The sequence below is a fragment of the Pteropus vampyrus genome, unplaced genomic scaffold (assembly GCF_000151845.1).
Source record: "Pteropus vampyrus isolate Shadow unplaced genomic scaffold, Pvam_2.0 Scaffold19, whole genome shotgun sequence".
NCBI classification, from domain to species: Eukaryota; Metazoa; Chordata; class Mammalia; order Chiroptera; family Pteropodidae; genus Pteropus; species Pteropus vampyrus.
The window spans coordinates 15,282,787-15,307,327 of record NW_011888800.1 but is presented as its reverse complement, the minus strand read 5'-3'; the positions used below and the strand labels follow the sequence as shown (position 1 = coordinate 15,307,327).

Sequence of the window (24,541 nt, the reverse complement as noted above, 5' to 3'; positions counted from 1 at the left end):
AGCATTTCAGAGCAGCTTAAGGCCTTTAAGATTGAGTATGAGTCCACTGGCTCTGCAAGAAGACTTTTGTTAGGGAATGTACACAGCCTGAAAGTTGTGAACTTAGAAAGCTGAAAACCCCTCCTTTCAGCCTTTGCATAGCATTCCTCCCCCAGGTGCCAGGGTGACAGCAATGTGATTGGCAGTTATACCTGATTTAATGTTCCTAGGGTTCTTGGCATTAAACTATATATAGGTACAAAGGCAGTTAAGTTTCAACGTGATCTTTATTTAGCAAAAATGTTAAGGTACCACTGGTTTTTAAGCAAATTTTAAGCAAAGGTTCATCGGTTCGATGAGGATTTAGTGCTCTTCTCCCATGTACCAAGCATTTTCTAGGTACTCTCTAGAATTAGTATATGTCTTACAACTGTTCCTGGGTTATAGTTTAATTGGCAGTGTTCTTCCTTCCTTAGTGTTATATAAAATAATGATATCTCACCTTAGATATGATGAAATCAGGTTTAAAGCATTCTCTTCATATTATATAGAGTCTAAATATGTACATTTATCAATAAAATCAATATGTGGAATTATTTGTTTCCAGTTTCCCCTCTTAGAATTGTTTCTGTGGTTAAAAGGGAGTAGTAACTTTGATGATAGGGATTTTCTTATTTTGCATTTTACATGCAGCGTGTCATGTACATAAGCTGTGAAGACCACTATGTGCTGATTTCAAGATCCTGGTGGTATTATGTTTAAACCGACTCCAGAAATAATTTATATAAAAGTCAATAGTTTGAATCTCTTGTATAGAGATATACATTTTACAGTTAATCCTGTGGCTTCCAGACTGCATCATGTATGTGAAACACTAGATGCCACAGCTTCGATTTATCCATTCACAATATGATCACTCTTTAGATAGCATACTGTTGAAGGGTAGTGGTGATTTCCAGCACTGATAGTCCTGGTATGTGATGTTGCAGCATGAGGTAGTGTCACCTGGCTCTCTGCCACATGAGCAAGAGCACGGGCAGGTATTGGTGTTCTCTGTGATAACCTCTTCCTATGGAACTGGCTTCCCAGAACTAATGCAGGAATTACCCCAGAGTGACAAGAGAAGAAGTACTACTGACACCTTGTGGAGTCAGCAACATTGAACTTTCTAATGCATCTGATCTGCTTTTTGTTTGACAGCAGTCTCTGAACTCAAACTTAGTCAACATCTAAATAGATTTCTTAACTGCCCCCGCTTCCTGTAGATAAAAGAATTTTTTAAAAACTCGATTTCTAGCATATGTCTCCACAAACACCACCGTAACTCTAACTCGAGTGTTCTCTTACCTTCTCTTAGATTTCCCATTCAATTCTCAATTTTTAGATGAAATTGGAAAAATTTTAAATCTTTAGCATAATTCACCAGCAGCTGCTGTTGACAGTAGTGACCATTTTTAACATCTGAAAGCGTTGTTAACCAGTGGTTTGTACTTTAATGGTTGCAACCTCATAGTAGAACTTTTAGTACTTGAGCAAAAACAAACAAAAACACTGAATAATATTTAGGAAACCACATTAAATACAGGTTGTTTTATCTGCTCATGGTTTCTTTGGGAATAAGGGGTGGCTGGAAAAAGTTAGATTTTTGCCTTAGGAAGCCTCTGTGAAAAATAATACATTTCACATCAACTAGTGTGAAGAAACACTTTCCTACCAGCTATCTTGCTGTGGTTTGAACTGATTGCAATGGTATATTTAAAGTAAATGTTCTTTTCCTTGTTATTTATTTTGTTTATTTGACATTTGTTTTCTCTACACACATATAATACATACTGTAAATGTAAATTCTATGACAGCAGGGTCCCATTAGAATGTTTTTCTTTATGACTAGATTCATTGAGCTAAAGCCGGGGAGGAAGGGTCTTCTACACTCTTGCTGCCTCTTTGTAGAATACTATTTTTCCCTTCTGTGATTTAAAGTCTAAATATTGTTAACCATTTATGATTGGTAACAATTTGTTAACCAAAAAGTTAAACCACTTAACTTTGGAAATATTTAATCTTACTACAGATTATTATTTTAAAAATGCTTTTGAATCAAATAGGGTTCTCTGATGTTGATAGTAACCAAGCACTTATAGCTGTCAGAGTAACTTTACAATATAATTTTGCCATCTATCCAGTGTTAACAGAAAACAATATTTAAAGAAGACACAAATATGGCACAGCAGTGAAGTGGCAAATATGGCATGTTTCTGTTGTTATAGAGTTTATTTAAAGTTATAGGAACATAGAACCTTCTCGTCTTTTCTACCTGGAAAACATGTTCTTCTCCTTTTTGTTTCTCCCAAAGTGGGCCAGATGGAAAACATATCCCCAGGACAGATCATTGATGAACCCATTCGTCCAGTCAACATTCCCAGGAAAGAAAAGGATTTCCAAGGAATGCTGGAATACAAGAAGGAGGATGAGCAGAAACTTGTTAAGAACCTGATTCTTGGCAAGTGTTTTCCACATGGGATAAAAGGTCTTTCTGGTACATGTGTCAGTGGTAGGAAAGACTAGTCACTCATTTTTGAAGTATTCAGTACTAGTTTCTTTAGTCATCATTGCATGCTGTGCATTATAGTGCTACAGAAGCATCCTGACCACATCATCCGTTACCAGTCTTAACTTGCCCAGGACACACCTATAAGGATCCCTTGAGGCCAGGCCTTCTCAGCTCTATCTGCACATTAGAATAACCTCAGAGGCTTTTGAAAAGTATTGGTGTGTAATTGGTCCCCAATGCAGACCAATTACATCAAAATCTCTAGAGAGAAGAGCCCGGCCATGTTTATAATTTGTTTACATCTTTCAGGGGATTCTGAATTGTAGCCACAGTTGACCACCACTGCTCTGGGCCATTTAAGTTCCTGAATTTCTATTTTCCTAACTTCCCTAGAAAGCATTTAACTAAATATGTCAAGAACAACAGTTAAGTAATAGGGAAAAAGCAAAAAAATTAAGGAAATGATTCTAGCAATGGCAGGAGAGGACCAGACAAATGAAATGGGCATGGAAGAAGCATTTCAGAGCAGCTTAAGGCCTTTAAGATTGAGTATGAGTCCACTGGCTCTGCAAGACGACTTTTTAGGGGAGAGTTGGAAATGTTAGGGAATGTACACAGCCTGAAAGTTGTGAACTTAGAAAGCTGAAAACCCCTCCTTTCAGCCTTTGCATAGCATTCCTCCCCCAGGTGCCAGGGTGACAGCAATGTGATTGGCAGTTATACCTGATTTAATGTTCCTAGGGTTCTTGGCATTAAACTATATATAGGTACAAAGGCAGTTAAGTTTCAACGTGATCTTTATTTAGCAAAAATGTTAAGGTACCACTGGTTTTTAAGCAAATTTTAAGCAAAGGTTCATCGGTTCGATGAGGATTTAGTGCTCTTCTCCCATGTACCAAGCATTTTCTAGGTACTGGGTGACGAAGTCAAGTCTCTTTTCCCATAGAACTTACATTCCAATGGGAGGGGAAACATATATATATATATATATATATATATGTTTATATATATGTTTATGTATAAGGGTAAAAAGGATAAAGAGTAAAGGCAAGTGTACTAGTTCATATAAAGTAATTAGGAAAGGCCTTTTTGATGAGGTGATTTTGGACAGACACCAAGGAAGTAAGGAAGCAAGTCATGCTGATATCTGAGGAAAGAACATTCCAGGCAGAAAATAGTACATAGGCTCTGGGGTGGGAGCATGTCTGGCATGTTTAACTAATAGCAAGGAGACCCATTTTACTGGAGCACAGTGACCTGGGAAAGGGGAACAGGGTCAGAGCACACAGGCCGTGGTGTAAATGAATGAGGTAAGAAGCTACTTTGAAGATTTTCAGAACAAGAGTGACATGGTCTGACCTACATTTTCTTATAGAATTACTCTGGTTGTTATGTGCAAGTGTACTACTTGAGAGCAAGGGACGAATGAGGGAGACCAGTTTGGAAGTTGTCACTACAGTCTAGGAGAAGATGATGGGGACCTACAGTAGGGCAGCAAGTAGAAAAGTAGTTGGATTCTGGATATGTTTTGTAGGTAGAGCCAACAGAATTTGCTGATGGATTAAATGTATAGTGTGAGAAAAAGGAGTCAGAGATGATGACAAGATTTATAACCTGAGAAACTAGAAGACTGGAACTCATTTTCTGAGATGGGGACAATTCCTGGAAGAGCAGGTACCACTGGGAATCAAGAGTTTGATTTAGATGGGCTCAGTCTGACATGCCTGCGCAGAGATGTCAAGGAGGCAGTTAATATGCAAGACGGGAGTTCAAGGGAAAAGTCTTCTTATCTAGAAGGTAGAAATTTAGGAGTCGTCACTGTATACACAACTAAGATTCACATGTCCTGACCCTCAAGAACTCTTAATGAGCCATTAAAATATGCTTTTTTATATGACCTATTTACCCTGAATGATTCAACTCTTATGTGAGAACTGTGTTTTCATTATCTCTCAAAGCATTTCTCATGAGGATTTTCAATGTTATGTAAGATTCTTTTCCTTTTCTTTTTTCAGAACTGAAGCCACGTGGTGTAGCAGTCAATTTGATTCCAGGGTTACCGGCATATATACTATTTATGTGTGTCCGACATGCTGACTACCTGAATGATGATCAGAAAGTAAGGTCGTTGCTAACATCAACAATTAACAGCATCAAAAAAGTATTAAAGGTCAGTTCATGTTCAACAAAATTCTCATCATGAATATTATTTATGATGGAATCTGCACAGAGGTACTTTTCCTCCCTTGACCTTGAGCTAAGTTACCAATTATGAACATTTTCCAGTGTTAACTGCTACCTTCCATTGTAGAAAGCATTCTTTCTTGCAAATTATCTACATGCCTTCTTTTAAAACAGGGCTCAGTAATCAAAATTAATTTGATATAATTGCATTTAATTGTGGAGTAAATTGTTTCTTCATAGACAGGAATAGTCTTCTTTAAGGTCTTATTTAGAACTAAATTTAAAATATATAGTGAAGTGCAGATATATAGGGAATAAGATATTATAGTTAAATCAGTATTAAATAAGTTCAATAATACTTGGTTCATTCATATAAAAAGATGTTTGATAAAACATTAAAGATTTTCTTCCAACTTTTCTTCTCATTTTTCTGCAACTCACTCATAATTTTCCTTGTTACCTGAAATGCCTGATTCCATGTGATAAGCAAGACACAGATGCTAATCAGAGAGGAAAGACTTGGAAAAAGCAGCAAAATTATATAAAAGTGTAGGAAGTCCTACATAACTCAGTAATCACTGAGTCATGTTGCATAATCTTCCTGACTCTCTAGAAAAACAATGAATATTATTCTTAGTTTTAACGCAAGTGTTTCTGTAAGGAGCTAAGAATGTGCTCCAAGTACTTTGTTTTCTGATTATCTAATTTAAGGAGAACTTTTAAGAAGGAGATAAGTAGATAGTTAACATGCCCAGTGGACTCTCTCAAATCCAAGGTATTTTTCATGAACTATTTCTTTAAGTTGTGAAATATACGTAACAAATAATTTATGCTATTTAACCATTTTTCAGGGCACAGTTCTGTGGCATTAAGTACATTCATATTGTTGTGCAGCCATCACCACCATCTTTCCCCAGAACTGTTTCATATTCCCCATGAAATTCTGTACCCATTAAACATACCCACCCCCCAGCCTCTAGTCATGAACTTAACATTTAAAAATTAATGACTATCTTCCGAATGTAACTCATCTAGTTGATGCTATATTGTGCTTAGATAGACTACAAGCTTTAATACTTAAGTCAGCTCTTACAAAGACCATGAAACTAAATCGTTAAGTTTTCTCCCTCTCATCTTAATGGCAAGAAGACATCTTGCCATTAGTTATCTAATTTAACTAATTATTGTACCAAATTGTTTAAAGATTATAAAGGAGTGGGTACTAGAAAGTAAACACCCTTTTGATACCATTTAAAAGTGATGTACATGAGTCTCACATCCCTGTTTTGAATTGAAGTGTATTTGTCTTGCATCCCTGTTTTGATTTAGCCATGGGTTTTTTGACATGTGCCCCTGATGAAGAGCCAGGGGCTCTTTAGCTTTCTCTGTCTATACTGCTCTGCACAGGACTTCGTCCATCCCAATTCCAATTCACTGCTCAGAAATTGTATCTTATCGTTGATAAGATGTTTAACCTAATCGGGGTTTCAGTACTTCACAGTTTTTGTGATTCCCTTTTTGTGTTTTTAGTCCTTTGATTCCCTTTAGTCACTCGAGGGAAGTGAGTTTTGGTAAGCTGTGGCTTGGTGAATTTTTTCCTGCTTAAAGGGGCTGTTAAGCGAACATCAACTGAACAACTGGGAATCCTTTTCTAATGGCAGAAAAATGAATGCCAAGCAAAGTAACAAACAACCAATAAACCCAGTGGTAGAAATTCTCTAGCAATGATATAAGACTTTACAACTGCAATGTGATTTATTTTTATAATTGTTTATACTGGTAACTGAAGAAATGGGCCTTCTGGTTTCTGTTCAGTTATTTTCAGGTTGTTATTTCTCTAAGGAAAAAGCAAATTTAGACTTAATTCTCTTTTTCAGAAAAGAGGCGATGATTTTGAAACTGTCTCCTTCTGGCTCTCTAACACATGCCGATTTTTGCACTGTTTGAAGCAGTACAGTGGAGAAGAGGTGAGAAAACCTTGATTACAAAATCAGCAGGTTATACTTTCTCTGATGTTTTTAAGGAAATTTTTTAAGGCACAAAATGTTTAACCGTTTGTTAAGTTAGAAACCTGAATTCAGAGGTGGCATGAGAGTTCATAGCTTTGAAGTTCATTATTTACAGAACAGTGACTTTGGGAAATAACAGTTTCTTCCCTCTGAGAGTGTACTATGAAAAAATGTAGTAGAAATAAAATAAGCATTGGTCAATGAATAGTTGCAACAATGAAACTTTTTGTCAATATGTAGAAGTGGGCTTTACAAGGACCAATATAGATATAATGAGCTATTTTTTTAATTAATCAATTTCAGCTTACTATAATACATTGAAAGTGATAAGTTATGTCTCTTTAGATTTGTCCAGAAATGTTTTGCTTTTGCAAACAAAAAACTACAACATTTCTTACAACATTTCTATAAAGTGAGAATTATAACTCTCAATTATAATTGCAAAACAATTAAATGTTTTGCAAACAAAAAACTACAACATTTCTTACAACATTTCTATAAAGTGAGAATTATAACTCAGTTTTACAGATGAGGAAACTGAAGCTCAGTAAAGTTCATCAGTTTGCCCAACTCCTCTCAGCTAGAAGGAACAGAACTGGGATTCTGTGTCCACCCGCCCTTGAGTTGCTGGGAAAGTAGGCAGGGAAGTTGAGCAGTAGCATTTTCTGAGCACCCAGACAGAGGCCAGGGGCAGAGGACTGTCCTGGTAAATGACAGGAAATACAAATATGAGTAAGATATGGTCCCTAAGAAAGTGGGACTGACCAGAGCCCTCCAGAGGGGCCATTGACTGTCCTGTCATTCCCCACTTGTTCTCTAATACCATGTTGTTAAGTATGTTGTAGGGAGGCAGATGCTTGACTATGGGCAGAATCCATCAAGTAGGCTGTTGCTTTGGTCAGGCAATGTCTGACAAAAGTACCTTGATGTTGGCTTTCTATTTTAACAAATACCACCAAAGATGCCATTCTGAGCTCAGACTGAAAATCATGTATGGATCCCATGAAAGGGAAATTTTTTATTTATCTACCAGTCTCTATAGAAATTGGTCTGTTTTTAAGAAGATTATGTATGCCTTTTGGGTGTACTATTTGTAAATAGGACTGTATTTAATGAATTGAAGTTTAAGAGGTTAGTACTTTAGATAATTTAGTGTTCGGCAGTAAACCTGTTTTATAAGTGAAAACATTCATTAATTTCTTTTAAATTAAGTTCCCTTGTCTTGGTTCATCGACATTGCTCTTAGAAAGGCTTAAATGCTAGATTGCCAAGTTTAGATATTCTTCAAGAGCTAGTAAGAAGTAGAATTTTTAAGATGAAAACAAACACATACAGCATTGAGAATGATTATCCTGGGATGGATGGAAATTTTTCAGAGAGAGAAAAAAAGTAGGAGGATGCTAACCAAATGAGACAGTTAAACAGATAGGAGACATTTCACTTCATGTGTATCATTCATTACCTCTGCACTGTGGCTGCAGGGCTTCATGAAACACAACACATCTCGCCAGAATGAACACTGCCTCACCAATTTTGACCTGGCTGAGTACCGGCAGGTGCTGAGCGACTTGGCCATTCAGATCTACCAGCAACTCGTGCGAGTGTTAGAGAACATCCTTCAGCCAATGATCGGTAAGGCCAGGGGAATGCTGACATCAAGGTCTGTCTACTACATGTGCCCACCAGTAGTAGATGACCACCAGTGGCACATGTTTCAGGGCATATATTCATACAGAGAACATAAAGTAGTAAGACTCAGCCCTAAAATTAGCTGAGGAATCTCAGAACATGGGATGTTAGCCATGACTAACTAGGATGCTGTTTTGATCATGTGGAATCACTGCTTCCACATGATCAAAACAGCAGTATCTAGTTTCCCTCCCCAATGTGGAATACTTCTCTCTTAAGACTGGTTATGCTTCATACCCAGCAATAGATCTCATTCCTTGTCCGGTTTTCAAAAACACTTTAAACTTTGGCCTAGGACATTACTACACTGCTCCATCTAAAAATAAGGAGGCAAGCGAGGGTTTGCAGTTTGCTTATTAGGCTGCAGTAAAAGAGTTAGGAGAGTACCATGGCAACAAAATTAGGTCCCAGACACCCTATGCTAAGTTTTGCATCTCATGGCCCCTCTAGAATCGTTAAAGGTAATTTGGTTTAAAGCAGCAGTTTCTTATTGGATGAGCCACTTGGGGGGGAGGGGTGTATGGGTGTTTCTACTTACATATATTCAGCTAAATATGTGTTTCATGTACCTATCTTTATATGTATGCAATCATTCTGGATATTTATGTGTTACTACCTATATTCCTTTGGAATATGTAGCATGTGTGAAATAGGAATTAGGACGCATGTACAAATTACAGGCTGCTAATTTTGAGTGTATTGAATTAAAACAATTTTTAAGTTATCAAACTCTGTTATCTTCAGGCACATTATCAGCAGCCTCTGAAGGCTACCCTTTCTTGACCAACTCATGTGTTTTCCACATCCCACAACTTCATTTCTCTTCTCTGGGCTCACAGTAGTCCATTTCCTATCATAAGCCCACAATTAAACAACTAGAAACACAAAAAGCTGAGGAAACCATGTGAGACAGCAGTGATTTCTTCAGTTGTCCCCTAAAATGTCATAAATTTAAAGCAACCTAGAATACAAGAGATGACAGATGCAAAGAAGGTCAGCTTTAGCCAACCTTTTTTCTACTTTTGTCTGTTTTTATTGGCTAAACAAGTTTACCTCCAACATATCCCGCTTTAACCCACTACCCCCCATCTCCCAGTGATTTAACAGCAACAAACGTTTGACTCAGTATGAGGTTCTCCGGAGTCTGTGTTTAATGCTAGAAGATATAAAAACGAATCAGGCTTGGCCCGTGCTCTCGAGGGACTCCCAGTCCAGGAGTGGGCATCCCAAAACTATCCTAGAGGAAACACAAGGGGGCAGCAGTGCTCCAGATGAGAAGACTGAGTCCTGGAAGGCAGAGGCTAACCCCAGGTCTCCCTGCCATTGTGGAAAGCTCAGGGCAAGGAAAAGCCCCGTTCTCCTGCCCTGCACAACTGTCCCCTCCCAAAACTTCTCCAAGACCACTGCCCAGTCTCCTGCCTTTCTTGCTACTTGATTTGTCTGTCTCTGGGGCTTGGATAGTGCAGAGAATGTTTATCTTCTCCCTAACTGCTGTATATCTCTCAGAAACCTTCCTAAGGAACCATACACTTGTGCTGTTACATGGCTGCTGCTTCATATTTTAGAAAATATACCATTAAGAGTTCTTAATTTCATGGTAAATTTTTGCACTTAAGAATTAATCCTTCATTACAGTTGAAAATCCAGAAGCCTTTTTTGTGATGTTCATTTTCCCTTTATTTTGATGCTTAGATCATTTTCCTCAATTGAATGTGTGAGTGTGTGTGTGCATGCATGTGCACATATGAAACAGGATTCCTTCCAGGGCTTCTCTTTTAATACTTAAACTACTCCTACAGTCTCCGGCATGCTGGAACATGAAACCATTCAGGGCGTATCCGGGGTGAAGCCCACAGGGCTAAGAAAGCGGACCTCCAGCATCGCCGATGAGGGCACCTACACACTGGACTCCATCCTCCGGCAGCTCAACTCCTTCCACTCAGTCATGTGTCAGCATGGCATGGACCCCGAGCTGATCAAGCAGGTGGTCAAGCAGATGTTCTACATTGTGGGGGCCATCACCCTGAACAACCTCCTCCTGCGGAAGGACATGTGCTCCTGGAGTAAAGGCATGCAGATCAGGTGAGCAAATGCCAGCACCTGTCATAGCTCCTTCTCCTGCCCAACTGCTTGCTAGGCCCGGCTAGGGTGTAGAGAGCTGGTCACTTACTTGTTTGAGGTCAGTGCACCTGATGTCTGCAGCCACCAGCCAAGCAGGAAGGGAAGACAGCATTGAGCCACCTCTTCTTGCCTGGCTGGAGTTCCCCACTTCCATTATTGCTCTTGGCTGCACTATTCACTGCAACAGCTCTACTCACTGCTTGTTAGGGACCCTGCTCCACTGCGAAGCTAACTCCTTTCAGGGAGTAGAGAGATGATGAAAAATAAAGATGAGATTACAGCTTTCTCTCTTTTTGTGGGTATTATAATTGTACAATAACAAAAATGATAATGAAGATTTCTAATGTTTGATTGCTCTTAGAAGTTTATTTTAACAAAATACCTTTTCGTACCTATGGCAGCAAGAACATGTCTAATCTTTTACTAACACTTGAAATGTGTATACCCCTCTATATTTTAAGAAAAGTTGCACTCAATTTTATGCCCAGCTACTCCTCAGCATAACCTCTTCACCATAACAGAATTGATTTATTTTGCAAATAATTTATTTTAAAACAGGTAGAATATTCGCCAAGAGAGGAAAAAAAGGATATCTTCTACAAAAGTCTTTAGTTACTCAGCCTCAGGAAACATTGGCATTCTTTTCAAATTTTCCATTCTGATCCACCTCCGATATAGTTAATGTTAAGAAGATAACGCCTTACACTCAAGCAGTAGAGTTTATTTTTCTATAAGCTTTGTTTATGCATGTGAAGCACCTGTCATAATATCATAATTCCTCCTATTTGCTTGATTGCTAAGTTCTGATTGTCTATTTACCTCATTTTAGTTTAAGAACCAGTTACTTGGTTGGCCACCTCTTGATACCTCAGCATCTATGTAGTTTCTTTCTCTCCATATTTGGGGTTTTTGTCTCTTCCAATGGCCCCCACTCGCCTTTCTCACCTTCCACTCCTAAGCTTCCTCAGGTCACTGTCTCCTCTCTTGCCCAGGCTCTTCCCTAAAGAGGACTGGAGCACAAAGTCTATGTGAGGAGATCTTATTTAATTAACTAGCATGAGTTTGACTTAAGACAGAGAGAAGACTTAAAGGATTATTAATTCTCACCTCTGAAGTTGTAAGAGAAACTAGAAAGTGTTTTCTGGCCAGCTGTTTAATAAGGACATAGCCATTTAAGGTGTTCTGTTTTGTCTTTCAGCAAGTCTTATTTCATAACTTTTGCTGTAATGGCTATTTTTCTATCTTCCATTAAAGATAATTATATTTTCTAGTCTTTTATGTAATTATGCTTATAAACCTCATGTCTTTTTAGAATAATTTTTAAGCACAGCTGATAAAATTTAAGAAAAGTGAACAAAAATACTACCTGTCATTTAACTGAAATTCCTGACAATGCCACACACAAAAAAGTAAGACATTTATGACAACATTCAGTAACTTTGAGTTCTCTCTCTCTCTGTCTCCCCTTTCTTTTTGGGGGGGCATAGGTACAATGTCAGTCAACTGGAAGAATGGCTCCGTGACAAGAATCTGATGAACAGTGGGGCTAAAGAAACCCTGGAACCTCTCATTCAGGCTGCTCAGCTTTTACAAGTGAAAAAGAAAACAGATGATGATGCAGAAGCCATTTGTTCCATGTGCAATGCTTTAACTACTGCCCAGGTAAAGAAACTTTCCTTATTTTGAAGTAATTTAATATTCATCAGGGGTTAGACAGATAAAGAAGTCTTCTAGCTATTGCTCTGGTCTCTGAACTGACTTCATCTATGTCAGAAAAAATATATATCTACACAGTTCGTGCTCTCATGGGGTATATGTTCTATATGTTTCGTGGAGCTCGTATTCCAAGAAATAATTTTATAATTGAATGATTCTTTAGATGTCTCTATTTTAAGACCGATAATTCTGTTCCTTCAATTCAATAAATGATGAATTGAGTTTCTATCTGAAGGTGCCATACTTGTTGCTAGGAGAGAATACTTCAATGAATAAGGAACAATCCCTTCTTAAGGAACTTCAAGTTTAGTAGGGAAAACAGATGTGTCCACCTGATTCTACCATAAGAGATTCTAGTAAGTTCAATGGTAAGATGTCTAAAGGAAGTGATGAGGGCTGAGAACTGCGTTCCGAGAAGGTCCCATCAAGCTGGACATTGAATTTAAGGAGTGAGAAGAAGGGAAGGGAGGACGCTGAGGGCAACGGCAGCAGCATGAGGCAAGGCATAGGCATAAACATGCCCATTTTCCTTTGTCCAGTGATTTCTATGCTGACTCTTGGACTTTCTTAACGTTCATCACATATTTCAGGACAGAAAGCTTATGCGGATTATGTATAGATTATGTACAGTAAGTACCCAGGTGGTTACTATAGACACTGTTGAAAATTATCACTTTGGGACACTGGGAGAATGGGAATAGGGACGCTTTTTACTTTTTCATGTTGTGTTCTTTTGTACAGTTTGAATGTTTTTCCAAATTTACATTGCTGCTTAAAATGTACAAAGATTAATACATTCTTATTGTAAAAATCAGGTAATAACAGTAAATGTGCCTTTATACCATCTCCCTCTCCCCTCTTGTCCCAGCTCAGCCCTGAGTAGAATAGGAAACTGTTCACACAGAACCTTTTAGTTCCCCCAGATTATAAGCACTGGGTGTGTATCTCATAATATGCTAAAAGCTTTGCTCATTTCACTTCTCAGATTGTCAAAGTGTTGAATTTGTATACGCCAGTTAATGAGTTTGAAGAAAGAGTCTCTGTGTCATTTATTCGTACTATACAGGTAAGATTTCCCAGACTTTCTTTTTCTTTGATTCACTAACATAGTCTTTTGAGTAGAAATTTTACAGTTTATTGAAGGATAATATGTTCTTTATTATATTATTTTATCTTATTTTTTTGGTGCATTGTTATTTGGATAATAGCTTATTGGAAAACGAACTGATTTTAAAACAAATATAAACTTTATTAGTTGAGGACTTTTTGGTGGGATTTTTGGCAGAAGAAAAATCTTTATAGATCGAAAGAATTGATGCTCTGTTTTTTGTTTTTTAATCTTCTCAGATGCGTTTACGAGACAGGAAGGACTCTCCTCAGCTGCTCATGGATGCTAAACACATCTTTCCCGTCACCTTTCCTTTTAACCCATCCTCCCTTGCACTAGAAACCATCCAGATTCCAGCCAGCCTGGGCCTGGGATTCATATCCCGGGTCTGAAAATGATGTCAGGGCAAACAGTGACAATACATTTCTTGCCTGAAATAAGAACCCATTATTCCCAGTGAGCTACTGAAAGTGCATTTTTAAAGAGAAAGTAGTGGTTATCTTCCAAACAAGAGATTGTTAACTGACAATCTCCCTAGAATACTTTCATCACCTTGAAAAGAAAATTAAGCTCCTTTGTGCTATGTTAACTTTATAGCAACATTCACCCTTGGTCAATTAGGTGGCTGGAGTTTATATGCAGGTAAATAACAGAAAGAAGGGAAAAAAATGTGTCTTCAGTTGCCAGTATTTATTTTAAATCCTTAGCACTGCATCTAAATGGTATAAAAAATATAAATTCCAGATGTGAGCTGTTGTTAAGAAGGCGCCAACAGAGAACCTCCTCTGTGCTAAGCAGAAAAAGAATCGCTATTGGGTACATACCAGTTTAGGAATCAGTTATGTTGATGTTGTCAAACTGGATCAAATAAATAAACTGGCAATATGTATAGCAGTTGGTCAAGTAATTTCCTTATATGTGTCATTATGGTGTAGAGATATTAAGAGAATGCTGGTTTGCTGTATAGCATAGAAGTCCATTTGTACTGTAGTTTCCTGAGCATTTTAAATTGCTGCTACACACCGTGTTCTTTAAAATGTAAGCGATACTCTTGTTAGGCACTACAACAGTGAGCTTCTCCTTTATCAACTCTGTTTACAATTCAATGAGATCACAGTTTTAACTGGATTATGTGCAAATATGTACAGATTCACCTGGGCAAGAAGCAGACACTGGGAAATCATGTAGTAATATGATAAAATGTTTGACATTTAGGGGTAGGATTAGACAGAATGGCTATTGTTGATGTCATTATTTATTCAGGATGTATTATTAATGTGCTCATTAATTTTCCCTGGGTACAGTGTTCTGTGAAGTGACTTATTTTTAGTCCCCAGATCTGATTCCTACAGTGCATATATTCAACCATGACAGGTTTTTTTCTTCTTCTTAATTTATTAAAAATTAATCTCAGTCACTATCTAGAGAGCATTCTCAGAATATTCATGATTCAGGTCTTGAAACCTTGATTATCCTATAAATTATGCAATAGAAGGTATATAATAAATAATTATGATTCCATTTTTTTTTAGGCTTACAACTTGTATAAATGTTCTCAGTACCACTAGATACTTTAAAGAGCATCGTAGTAGAAATACTTTGACTTAAATAAGAAATATAAGATTGCTGAATTTTACAGAGGATTTGGCTCAATATGACCCAGATTCTATGCTTTCATTTTGAAATTCTAATTAAACATAGTCTCTTTTTTTTTCCCTAGAAATTTTATGCAATTTATCTTTCAGGTTGTGCAAAAACAAATTCTTAGCTTTCATTAGAAATTTTTGTTCTACATTACAATCATAGGTTTATATAATTTAACTCTTAGGTGGTTTATAAAAAATGACATTTCATAAAAATATGTGCAATATTATTAATGGAAGTCAAACAGTTTCTAATCAATGATGAAGATTGTTATTAAAAGATAAATACTGTCTGTTAACATATTTGGGCCTCAAAGTCCTCATTTATACAGTAAGAGGGTTGGACAACTGATTCTTAAGGTCCCTTCCATGTCTAACGTTCTCTCCTCTCAGCACTTGGATCCTAGAGAAATGAACTGCAATTACTCAGTAAGTTCACCCTCTGATGGAGAGACTAGCGTTTGGTGCCTGTTAATTCTGAGGGATTTACAAAATGTAATATCACAAGTTTGTGTTACTATAACCTTTAGAAAGCTATAGCTTTCTTAAATGTACATGATTTACATCCACACTTTTATAAAGTTAATTAGTTTAGGTAATTGTTATTGAATCACGTACTGCTGTATTCAATTTGGATACATTTATTTACAAAACCAACCCAAACACTGCTAATTCAATCAGATTCTCTCAGTTTTGCCTGGTTTGTCAGTGTGGTTTTCAATGAACAATGAACTCATAACCGTTTGGTTAATACTGAATGTGGCAGAGTCTAAGAGCATAGATGGGACTTGAGTGGGGGAGATGCTAAAAAAAATGCCACATGGTGTAGCCTGTCAACCTTAGACCCGGAAATTCTCCCAGGCCCTCCCCAGCTTAGTTCTGTGTAACATGTCTCATGCATACCCTCAATCTTGTCATGTCTTCAAGGTCACACTATAGCTCCCACTGCCGTTGCAGCCCTTTATCCTACCTCCAGACAGCTCATATCCCGAAGCCTCTCTAGTCTGGGCCTTTCTCTCTCTCCTGTCTCCTGTCTTTCTTCTGGAAAGTGCTACAGCCTCTGTTCCACACCTAGGCCAGACTCTCTTCTGTTCAGGGGTGGCCACACAAAGATTCTTCTATTTGAGGACTCCAACTTTCTCCAAGGCCTACCAGAACCCCAGATGGAGACCTGAATTGATTTATCTTAGCAACTTAAAGATGTTTAGTCATAACAAGAGGACCCCCAAGGCCTTGTAATGTCTCTGCGTACTATTTTCTTGAGGGTGCAGCAATATTCTGCTGACTACGGATATCCTTTGGCCACTTTGAGGACTGCTCACCCTTCTTTCTGTCCACCCAGACTTTCTTATGCAGCTTCAAACATCTCCAGCAGCCTTCCACTCTTCGCTGTTTTCCTTCCCTCAAGTGAACTTTATTTCCCATCACCTGCCTACTCTACTGCTCCGATCGCGTTGAAGGCAGCGGATGGAGTCAATCCTAAATTACCCCGCTGGCCTGCCTGGTGGCTAATTTCAGGCCAATCTTTGCATAAGTTCTTAGCAGTCTCACTTCTCTGCAGTACATTCTTTAACATTATCACTAATTCGCTTTTTCATAATTCCTCCAAGACACCATAGGAATTCAGAGAAAGATCTTGAAAGGGCAGTAGTCATTGTCTTAATAGCCCCTTCTCAATACTCTCTTCCCCACTCAACCTTACATAGAGATTCAGCTCGTACCTTGGAATGCAAAGTTGAAAAGTTGGAGGCACTTTCCCTTGTAGGTTTTCTTAGGTTAATTCTTTGATCTGCCTGAGAGTAACTATAAAGACGAGGGAAGATGGATAGGGCATAAAATACATGAATGTACCTTTATGATTCCTTTGGACGTTTTAAAAAAAAATCCCCATGTACCTGGCACTTCTTTTGCCAAGAGCAAAAGTACAAAAATATATATATTCCAAAGTCAATTGAAAGGAGATTTGGGGATTTTGGTTTGTGTGATTTGCTTTATTTCAATAGATAATTGAGAGTTGGCTTTTTTGTAAGTGATTAACTGTGTAATATAGATCAAATTTTTTAATAACAGTAGGGGAGGGTATGAAAAAAATTTAGTAGAATTTCAGCACAGTGATTGTTGTGAGAAATTACTTTCCTGGTAACTCTAGGTAAAGCAGCACCTGCCACCACCCTGAGAAGTTCTCACACATTCCCCCCCTCCCCCTTCCTCCCTCCCTCTCTTTCTCCCGCCCTTCCCCAGGTTACCAGAAGATCAAGGATCTTCTTGGTAACTTCAGCTATTTAGGATAAAACAGAAAGCAAAAATTAATGTTTTTTGCTTTCTGTTTTATCCTAAATAGCTGAAGTCCACCCTTAAATTCTCCTGCTGAAAGTCATGCAGGACAGTACCTTGGGTCTGGCTGTGCTTTACTTCAACGTGCTTTCTCTATGTTACCTCACTCTATTCTCATAGCAGCACTGGAAGGAGGAAGGGTAGTTACTACAATCACTTGCTGATGATCATTTGAGAGAGAGGTAAGGTCAGAGATTTGCCTGAGGTCGCACAGCTGTCCAGCTGAGCTATGCAGCAGTGGCAGTGTGGGCAGAGGCAAGGCAGGAGACTTTAAAAAGTCCTGAGGTTACATTTTTTTCCTCCTCATACCAGTGGGATGCCCCAGGTCAGCAAGAGGTACTCATTTTCCTTATCAGTTGGCAACTGGCACATGGGAACTAAGCTCTGCCGAGTACCAAGTTCATTGTGCTAACGAGGTAAAGCACCTAGAGCCTGGTGGTTTTCTTTTTTTATAGTACCTGCTATAACTAGGTTTGACTTTTGTAATAAATCAGTGCTCCCTTGGATGGTGCAATACTCTCTGTTTAGGTCATTAATTAGTAGCAGGTTGTCTCAATCTGACGAAAAGCAGTGAAAGCCTCCCAGAATATGAAGAGTCAGGTCACTCTCAACACACACCCCTCAGAGTCCCTGTTAGAGCCACCAGGTGAGCTGTGCTGCCTTTGGAGAACCTGTAGCTGCCAGCCAAGCCCCTGGGTGCCTTCTGAGGGCTGTCCCCAGGCATGCCATATTCAAATCAGAGTATGCTTGAACATTAGTGTGTGCATGCTGCCAGTGTTTACTTGGAGTTAGGAGGTGTGGCGTGTGCATGTGTGCTAGAGAGGCTCTGTATTGCTGTGGCCTCTTCATGGATAAGTGCATTGTAATTTCTTCTCAGGCTGTACTGTGAGGGCCGCCTTAACCCCTGCTCCTTTCCCTCCTAGAGCTGCCTTAAGTTCTCTGGAACTTTCCCTCTGTAAGGGGATATCTTGCCTGGAGAGGATATCAAGCCCTGTTTCTCAAGGTTTTGTGAGGGTTTGATTGGGTGTGGCTTTCAAACACTAATTCCTTTCTCCCCTTTCTGTGTGACCTTCACCCACCTGTTACCTCTATCTTTCTTTTCTGTTATTTCCAAGCAGCTATTAGAACTCTGAGGAGTAACCATCTCAGAGCCAGTGAAATTGTGGGCTTAAAGAGTGTTCCTGAGTTTTGGGCCTCTATATCATAAGTAAACAAATGAATATAGGGAAGAAATATAGAGATAAATTCTTGGTAACACTTAAATGGCTTGTTTTCCACCAACCTTTTCTTAATAAAGGTAGAGTACAACTGTAAAACCTTTCATGGGCATGCTTTAAAATTAATTTTTAAGAATCCTTTGCTATAAAAGATTGACTGAAAACAAGAAAGAGTGCTATAAATTCTAATCCAGTGTATTACCCTAAATTAAAGCAACCTGGAGCTACAGTGGATTTCTCAGTAGATCAGGAACTGAAAGTACTATGTAAAATATCTGCCAAAATGCATTTTATATATTTTTTTATTTTATAATTTGGTCTAGCTAAAATGTTCATTAGCCTAACATAATGGGTGTTATTAGAGTCATAAACATCTGAAAATGACTAACATTTCCTTAGTATTGTAATATTGCCCTAAATATTTGAAAGAAAAATGTTTTGAGTTGAAACTGATATGTATAATTCAATGCTTTGTAGGTCAGTACATTTTCATGCATTTTTCAGAGTCAATAGTTTCAAATATCTTATTGTTACCATATGTTGTTAAATTTTAGCCTACATTTCAGGCTCTAAATCTCTTGAACGATTTAATTTTTTCCCCACAAATGGTGAATTTTTCCTTTAAATGTGGATATGTATGTTGTAATTTATGATTCCTAGTTATGTATTTTTGTGACATCTTGGAGTAACATTGATTTTTTTTTTTATCCTTAGAAATTTAAATTGCTCTAACAATGTTGCACAGAAAGGAACTCATGACATTTAACTTCCTGTATTTTGATTATTAGCTTTAATGGTTAATTTACTGTCAGATGGATATACCGTTTAACTAAAGTGAAATTGAACATAGCAATTTTCCAAATACGTTTCCTTGTTGGATCTGGAAAAGGAATTCTACTTTGATCTACATAGAAAAACATGGTATAGTTAATCTTTGAAATGTTCGTAGGCAAAGTATCCATTTAAAAAGGAAGCAGAAGTACTGAGAAATGAAAGGCATTATCAACCAACTCTAGTTTTTAATTGAACCCATCTCAGCATATCTCATATGGAATTTAAAAAAATAAGTTAATAATTCACCTCATATCAACAAAAGCCTTTGAAACATGGGTTTTCACTGGATATCACCTAGTGCTAAGATGAAAAGCAAAACTATATCAGATTGACATTTATGCTCTAAGTTTGTAGTTGTCTAACATTGTACTTAGTAAAAGTGTGTCATTAATGCTGTATTCTAGCTATTATAGAAAATTGTTCAAATAAAAATACAGATATAAAGGACTTTTGTTGGTGTCTTATAAGTAAACTCACAGCACATGGAACATGGAGCATACACCAACATAGACCACATCTTGCACTATAAAACACACCTTTAAAATTTAAAGAATAGAAATCTTGTAATATATGTTCTCAGATGACAGCAGAATTAAACTAGAAAACAATGAGAAAAATAGCTGGAAAATCCCAAAATAGTTGGAGAGTAAACAACACACTTCTAAATAATACATGGGTCAAAGAAGAAATCTCAAAAGAAATTTAAAAATATTTTGAACTAAATGAAAATACAACTTACCAAAATTTATGGGATGCAGTGAAAACAGTAGAGGGAAATATATAGCATTGCATGCATATATTAGAAAGAAAGCCCAAAAGTCGATCATGTAACTTTCTACTTTAGGAAACTAAAAGAAAGAGAAAATTAAATGCAAAGTAAGCAGAAGAAATTTAGAGCAGAAATCAATGAAATCAAGGACAGGAAATCAATAGAGAAAAATCAATGAAACCAGAAATGTGGTTCTTTAAAAGGTCAGTAAAAAATTGATAAGCCTTTAACCAGGCTAAGAAAAAAGAAAGATGACACAGTAGCCAAGTGTTTTAGTGATGAGAGGAGGTGGGTAATGGAATAGGGAGCAATAACTAAAGGCCATTAGAGTTTCTTTTCAAGATGATTACAATGTTTTAAAATTGTGATAATTTAACATATCTTTGAATATACTAAAAAGCACTGAGTTGTACAGTTTAAATGGATGAAGTAGATGGTGTGAGAATTACATTGCAATAAAATTTTTTTTTAAGTAGACTTTTGACCTATGGTATGGCAGACTGAGGAAGGAGCTCAGCAAATTCCTCAAAAAGGCAAGCACGACACTGGACAAAAGTATCGAAAACAACAATTTTAAGGCTTTGTAAATTGACCAACAACATACAACAAATTTGTAGTGGTTATCAATGGGGAAAAAAATCGACACTGAACTCTAAGGACAATGGGAGTCTGATATAGTTGTTGCCTGGGGCTACTCCCATGCTCCTCCCCTCCCCCAGCTCAAATAGCATAGTAGTTCCAGCAGCGAGAACAAGCAGCTTTGCCTTTGGAGGGGCTCACTTGATTGGAGTGGAGTGCAGTGAAACCCCACACTCAGCAGTAACAGTACCTATCTCAGAACTGTGAGAGAATACATTGTGGTTGTTTAATGCTACCCAGTTTGTGGCACTTTTTTGTTACAGCAGCGAGGAAAGTAATAAAGTATTAAACTCAAGTATCTGTAATGAGTTAGGGTGCATATTTTAATCTCTAGAAGAACGACTGAAAAATTAACTCAAGAAATAGAATTTTTTAAAGGTAGGAATTAAAATGGTCCACTAAAAATAAAAAAAAAAATCCTACCACCAAAAAGGTCAGTGAAGGAGAAACAGGAACAAAAAAGACATGAGCCATGAAAACAAATGACAGCCACAAATCCAGCCATATCAATGATGACATTAAATGTGAACGGATTAAACACTTCCACCAGAAGGCAGAAATTAAACTGAATTAAAAAACAAGATCCAACTATATGCTGTCTCTGAGAGACATGCTTTACATTCAAAAACACGTATAGGTTGAGAAAAATATAGGCCAATCCCATTCAAGACTAAAAAAAAAAAAAAACTAGGAATAGGAGAAACTAGGAATAGGAGAAACTTCATAACAAACTAGGAATAGGAGAAACTTCAGCTTGACAGGACATCTATGGAAAAACCTGCAGCCAACTTCATAATTAATGGCAAAGAAAAAAAATCAACAACAACAACAACAAAAAACCTAAATGCTTTCCCTCCTAAAATTGGAAACAAGGCAAGGATGTCTATTCTTACCACTGCTATTTGACATTGTGCTGGTGGTTCTAGCCAAAGCTGTAATAAGGCACCGAAAAAATAAAATAAATAAACATACCTAGATTAAAAAAGAAAAGTTTTAAAAATTGCATTTATTTGCAAATGACATAATATGTATGTGGAAAATCCTAAGGAATCCACACTAAAAAAATTACTAGAATAAATGAATTCAGAAAAAGTCGAAAGATATAAGATCAACATACAAAAGTCAATGATATTTCTACGTACTAGCAATAAACAATTGGAAAGTGAAATTAAAATACTCATAATATCAAAAAGAATAATATGCCTGGGAATCAATTTAATAAAAGTGCAAGACTTGTACACTGAAAACTACAAAACGCTGCTGAGCCGTTTTGAGGGAGTTTTCCAGCCACCCACAAACTTTCCTGAGTCAGGCTGGCGCTCGGTCAGGATGGGACTTTTATGCCATATAAAATATCAGATCATTGTACAATTTCCCAAAAGTCCTGCTAGAATTTTTATTATAATTATTTAGGCTTATATATTGTTAATTTGCATAGAATTGATACCTATACAATATTAAATATTCCCAGTCATGTAAAATGGCCTCTCTCCATTTATTCATACCTCCTTTTATTCCTTGGAGTGAAATTTAAAAATTTTCTCCAAAAAAAGCCAAGTACATTTTCGTTAGTGTAATTTCGGGACACTTTTACATTTTTGTTGATATTGTAAATATCTTATTTTTCTATTTTAGTTTCTATCGCGTTTTCTAAATGGCTATTGCTGTTACTAAGGAAAGTTGCTCCTTTTTATATGTGATTTTGAATCTTGTCACCTGGCTGAACTCTTACAATTTCTAATAGTTTGCTGATTCTCTTGGGTTTTCTATGGAGATAGTCATATTCCTCTGCTCTTTCTAATAAACACGCTGCACCCTAAGGGAGCTGAAACTTGGGCCAGGACCGCCTCAGGACACACGTGTTTCCTGCCCACGAGAGCCAGAGCATCCCGCTGGGGGTGGTTCTTGGCGGAGCGTTCTGTCCCCGCCAGGTGCCTCCACTTTACCTCCGAGCTCTTGCCGAGAAGAGGGTCGCGCCCCGCCCCGCCCCCGCCCCAGCCAATCGCGGCGAGAACTCGCCAGGCTGGGCCGGGAGGGACCAATCGGCGCCTTCTCCACCTCCGGGCCGCCAGCTCTGGGGAAAGTTTGTGGAGCCGCGGAAAACTTCTCGCGCAAGATGGCCCAGCGCTGATCGACGAGTCGCCTGGGACGGCTACCTACCCCGGGGCCTCAGAAACGCAGGCCCAGCCCCCGGCCTTGCCCCGTCGCGGCCCTTGAGCGGCCTCGGCTCTGTCGCCCATGGCCGTGGCTGAGCTGTACACGCAGGTAGGCAGGGTGGCCCAGCCTGAGGGAAGGAGCGCGGGAGGGAAGCTGTCCCGGCGCTAATGCTGACTGTACCTGGCGCCCAGGCCACACCTGTGCACCTGGCGCGCTCGCCGCGGGGAGGAGCCGCGGAGGGCCGGGGGATGGGAGCACCGGGAGCGTCGCCCGAAGGGTCCCTGTCCACGGGAAAGGCGCCCCTGAGGGGTCCCCCTGGGATGGGAGGACCGATGAGGGGGGCTGCCTCTCCGGGCCTCCCGGCGCCCAGGGGGCTGCGCGTTCGGCCCCGCCTCCCGCGCCACAAGTCGAATCAGAGTTGCCCTCGGGGACGTAGAAACCTCAGACACGGGCGAATAATAGCATCCATAATCTTCTTGACCCTGCTGGGAGCCTCTGGAACAATTTTGCCCAGAAGCTTAAGGCTGCATTATTCAGGATCTTTCTAGAATTCCTGGGTCTTAAAAGCGCCTGCAGGAGCGTTGGAATTCGTCCGACGCCGGAAGCTGCAGCTGCCTGGACCTGTGGTCTAGGCCTCACCCGTAATAGAAGTTGAAGGTTTATGGGAACCCAGGGGTCCTGAGGTGCAGTCACAGGCTCTTCACCTAACATTTATACGGTGCTTCATAGTTTATAAAGCACCTTCCACACACATCCTGACTCCGGGAATCACTCTAGAACATTCCTGTGAAACCTCATACTCCACCGGTCCGAGGGTTTCACCACTTACCTAGGAAGGGCTGCAGCCCCACAGGGTATCCAGAACCTTCTAAGATGAGCTTGGTTAATTATTTGGGTAAAAAATATGAAAGTTTGTCCCTTTTGAAAAATATCCATTTGAATATGCCATAAAGCTGGGTCTTCCTGCACCATAGTGGGAGAAGTCCACGGTCCCCAATATTAAGATGGATGAGACTAGAATCCATCCACTTCCCCTGATACATGCCCTACCTTTATATTTTAAAAGACACTTTTGCTGTAGATATAAACAATAGTTGTAAATAAGTGTTTCAATGGTTTAAGCAAACTTTTTCCTTCTACTTGTTTAATTAGTAACAGTACAACTCAACCAAATGGTGTTTCCTTCTCTAACTCATTTCCATTAACTAGCGTTCTAAATGGACAGTGTTTAAATTGCTTCTGTTCTAGAATAGCTTTACCATTGAAAATGTGAACCATCAGATATCCAACAGTGCTTCTTTGTCTTCAGCTTACTGGAAGTAAAAGAAAATTCTTAAACAAAACTATTCTTAGAAGATACTTTGGAGGACAGAGAAAATTGTTGATTAACTATTTGAAGTAACAATTCCTCCCCTAAGCAAAAATACACAAGTGTGAGCACCCCTATCATCAAGTGCTGCATGCCACAGATATTTATACAAATACTAACTAGGCACAATGTAGGAAAACTGATAGGGAAGAGTTTTCTAGAGGCAAGCTTGAATGGGCAGGGAATCTGAGAATCCCAAAGCCAGAAGGAGCCTTGATGGCC

At 38.6% G+C, this 24,541-nt stretch overlaps 2 protein-coding genes across 9 annotated transcripts in view; both read left to right on the top strand.

Annotated features, from left to right (window-relative positions):
- Positions 1–15,300, top strand: part of MYO5A (myosin VA) — a 99,008-nt gene extending 83,708 nt beyond the window's left edge. For 5 of the 8 annotated variants that reach the window (XM_023527860.1, XM_023527858.1, XM_023527859.1 and 2 more), the window contains 7 exons: positions 4,546–4,700; positions 6,592–6,681; positions 8,205–8,355; positions 10,212–10,494; positions 12,021–12,195; positions 13,235–13,315; positions 13,597–15,300. In XM_023527860.1, coding sequence (XP_023383628.1) covers positions 4,546–4,700; positions 6,592–6,681; positions 8,205–8,355; positions 10,212–10,494; positions 12,021–12,195; positions 13,235–13,315; positions 13,597–13,749 — 1,088 coding nt within the window. In that variant the 3' untranslated portion in view covers positions 13,750–15,300. The remainder of the gene's footprint in view (positions 1–4,545; positions 4,701–6,591; positions 6,682–8,204; positions 8,356–10,211; positions 10,495–12,020; positions 12,196–13,234; positions 13,316–13,596) is intronic. The other 3 variants (XM_023527855.1, XM_023527856.1, XM_023527861.1) reach the window with 1 other exon arrangement.
- A 7,571-nt stretch (positions 15,301–22,871) lies between these two features.
- MYO5C (myosin VC) overlaps positions 22,872–24,541 on the top strand; it is a 91,213-nt gene continuing 89,543 nt past the window's right edge. Inside the window, 1 exon segment of the mRNA XM_023527721.1 lies at positions 22,872–23,058. Coding sequence (XP_023383489.1) covers positions 23,032–23,058 — 27 coding nt within the window. The 5' untranslated portion in view covers positions 22,872–23,031.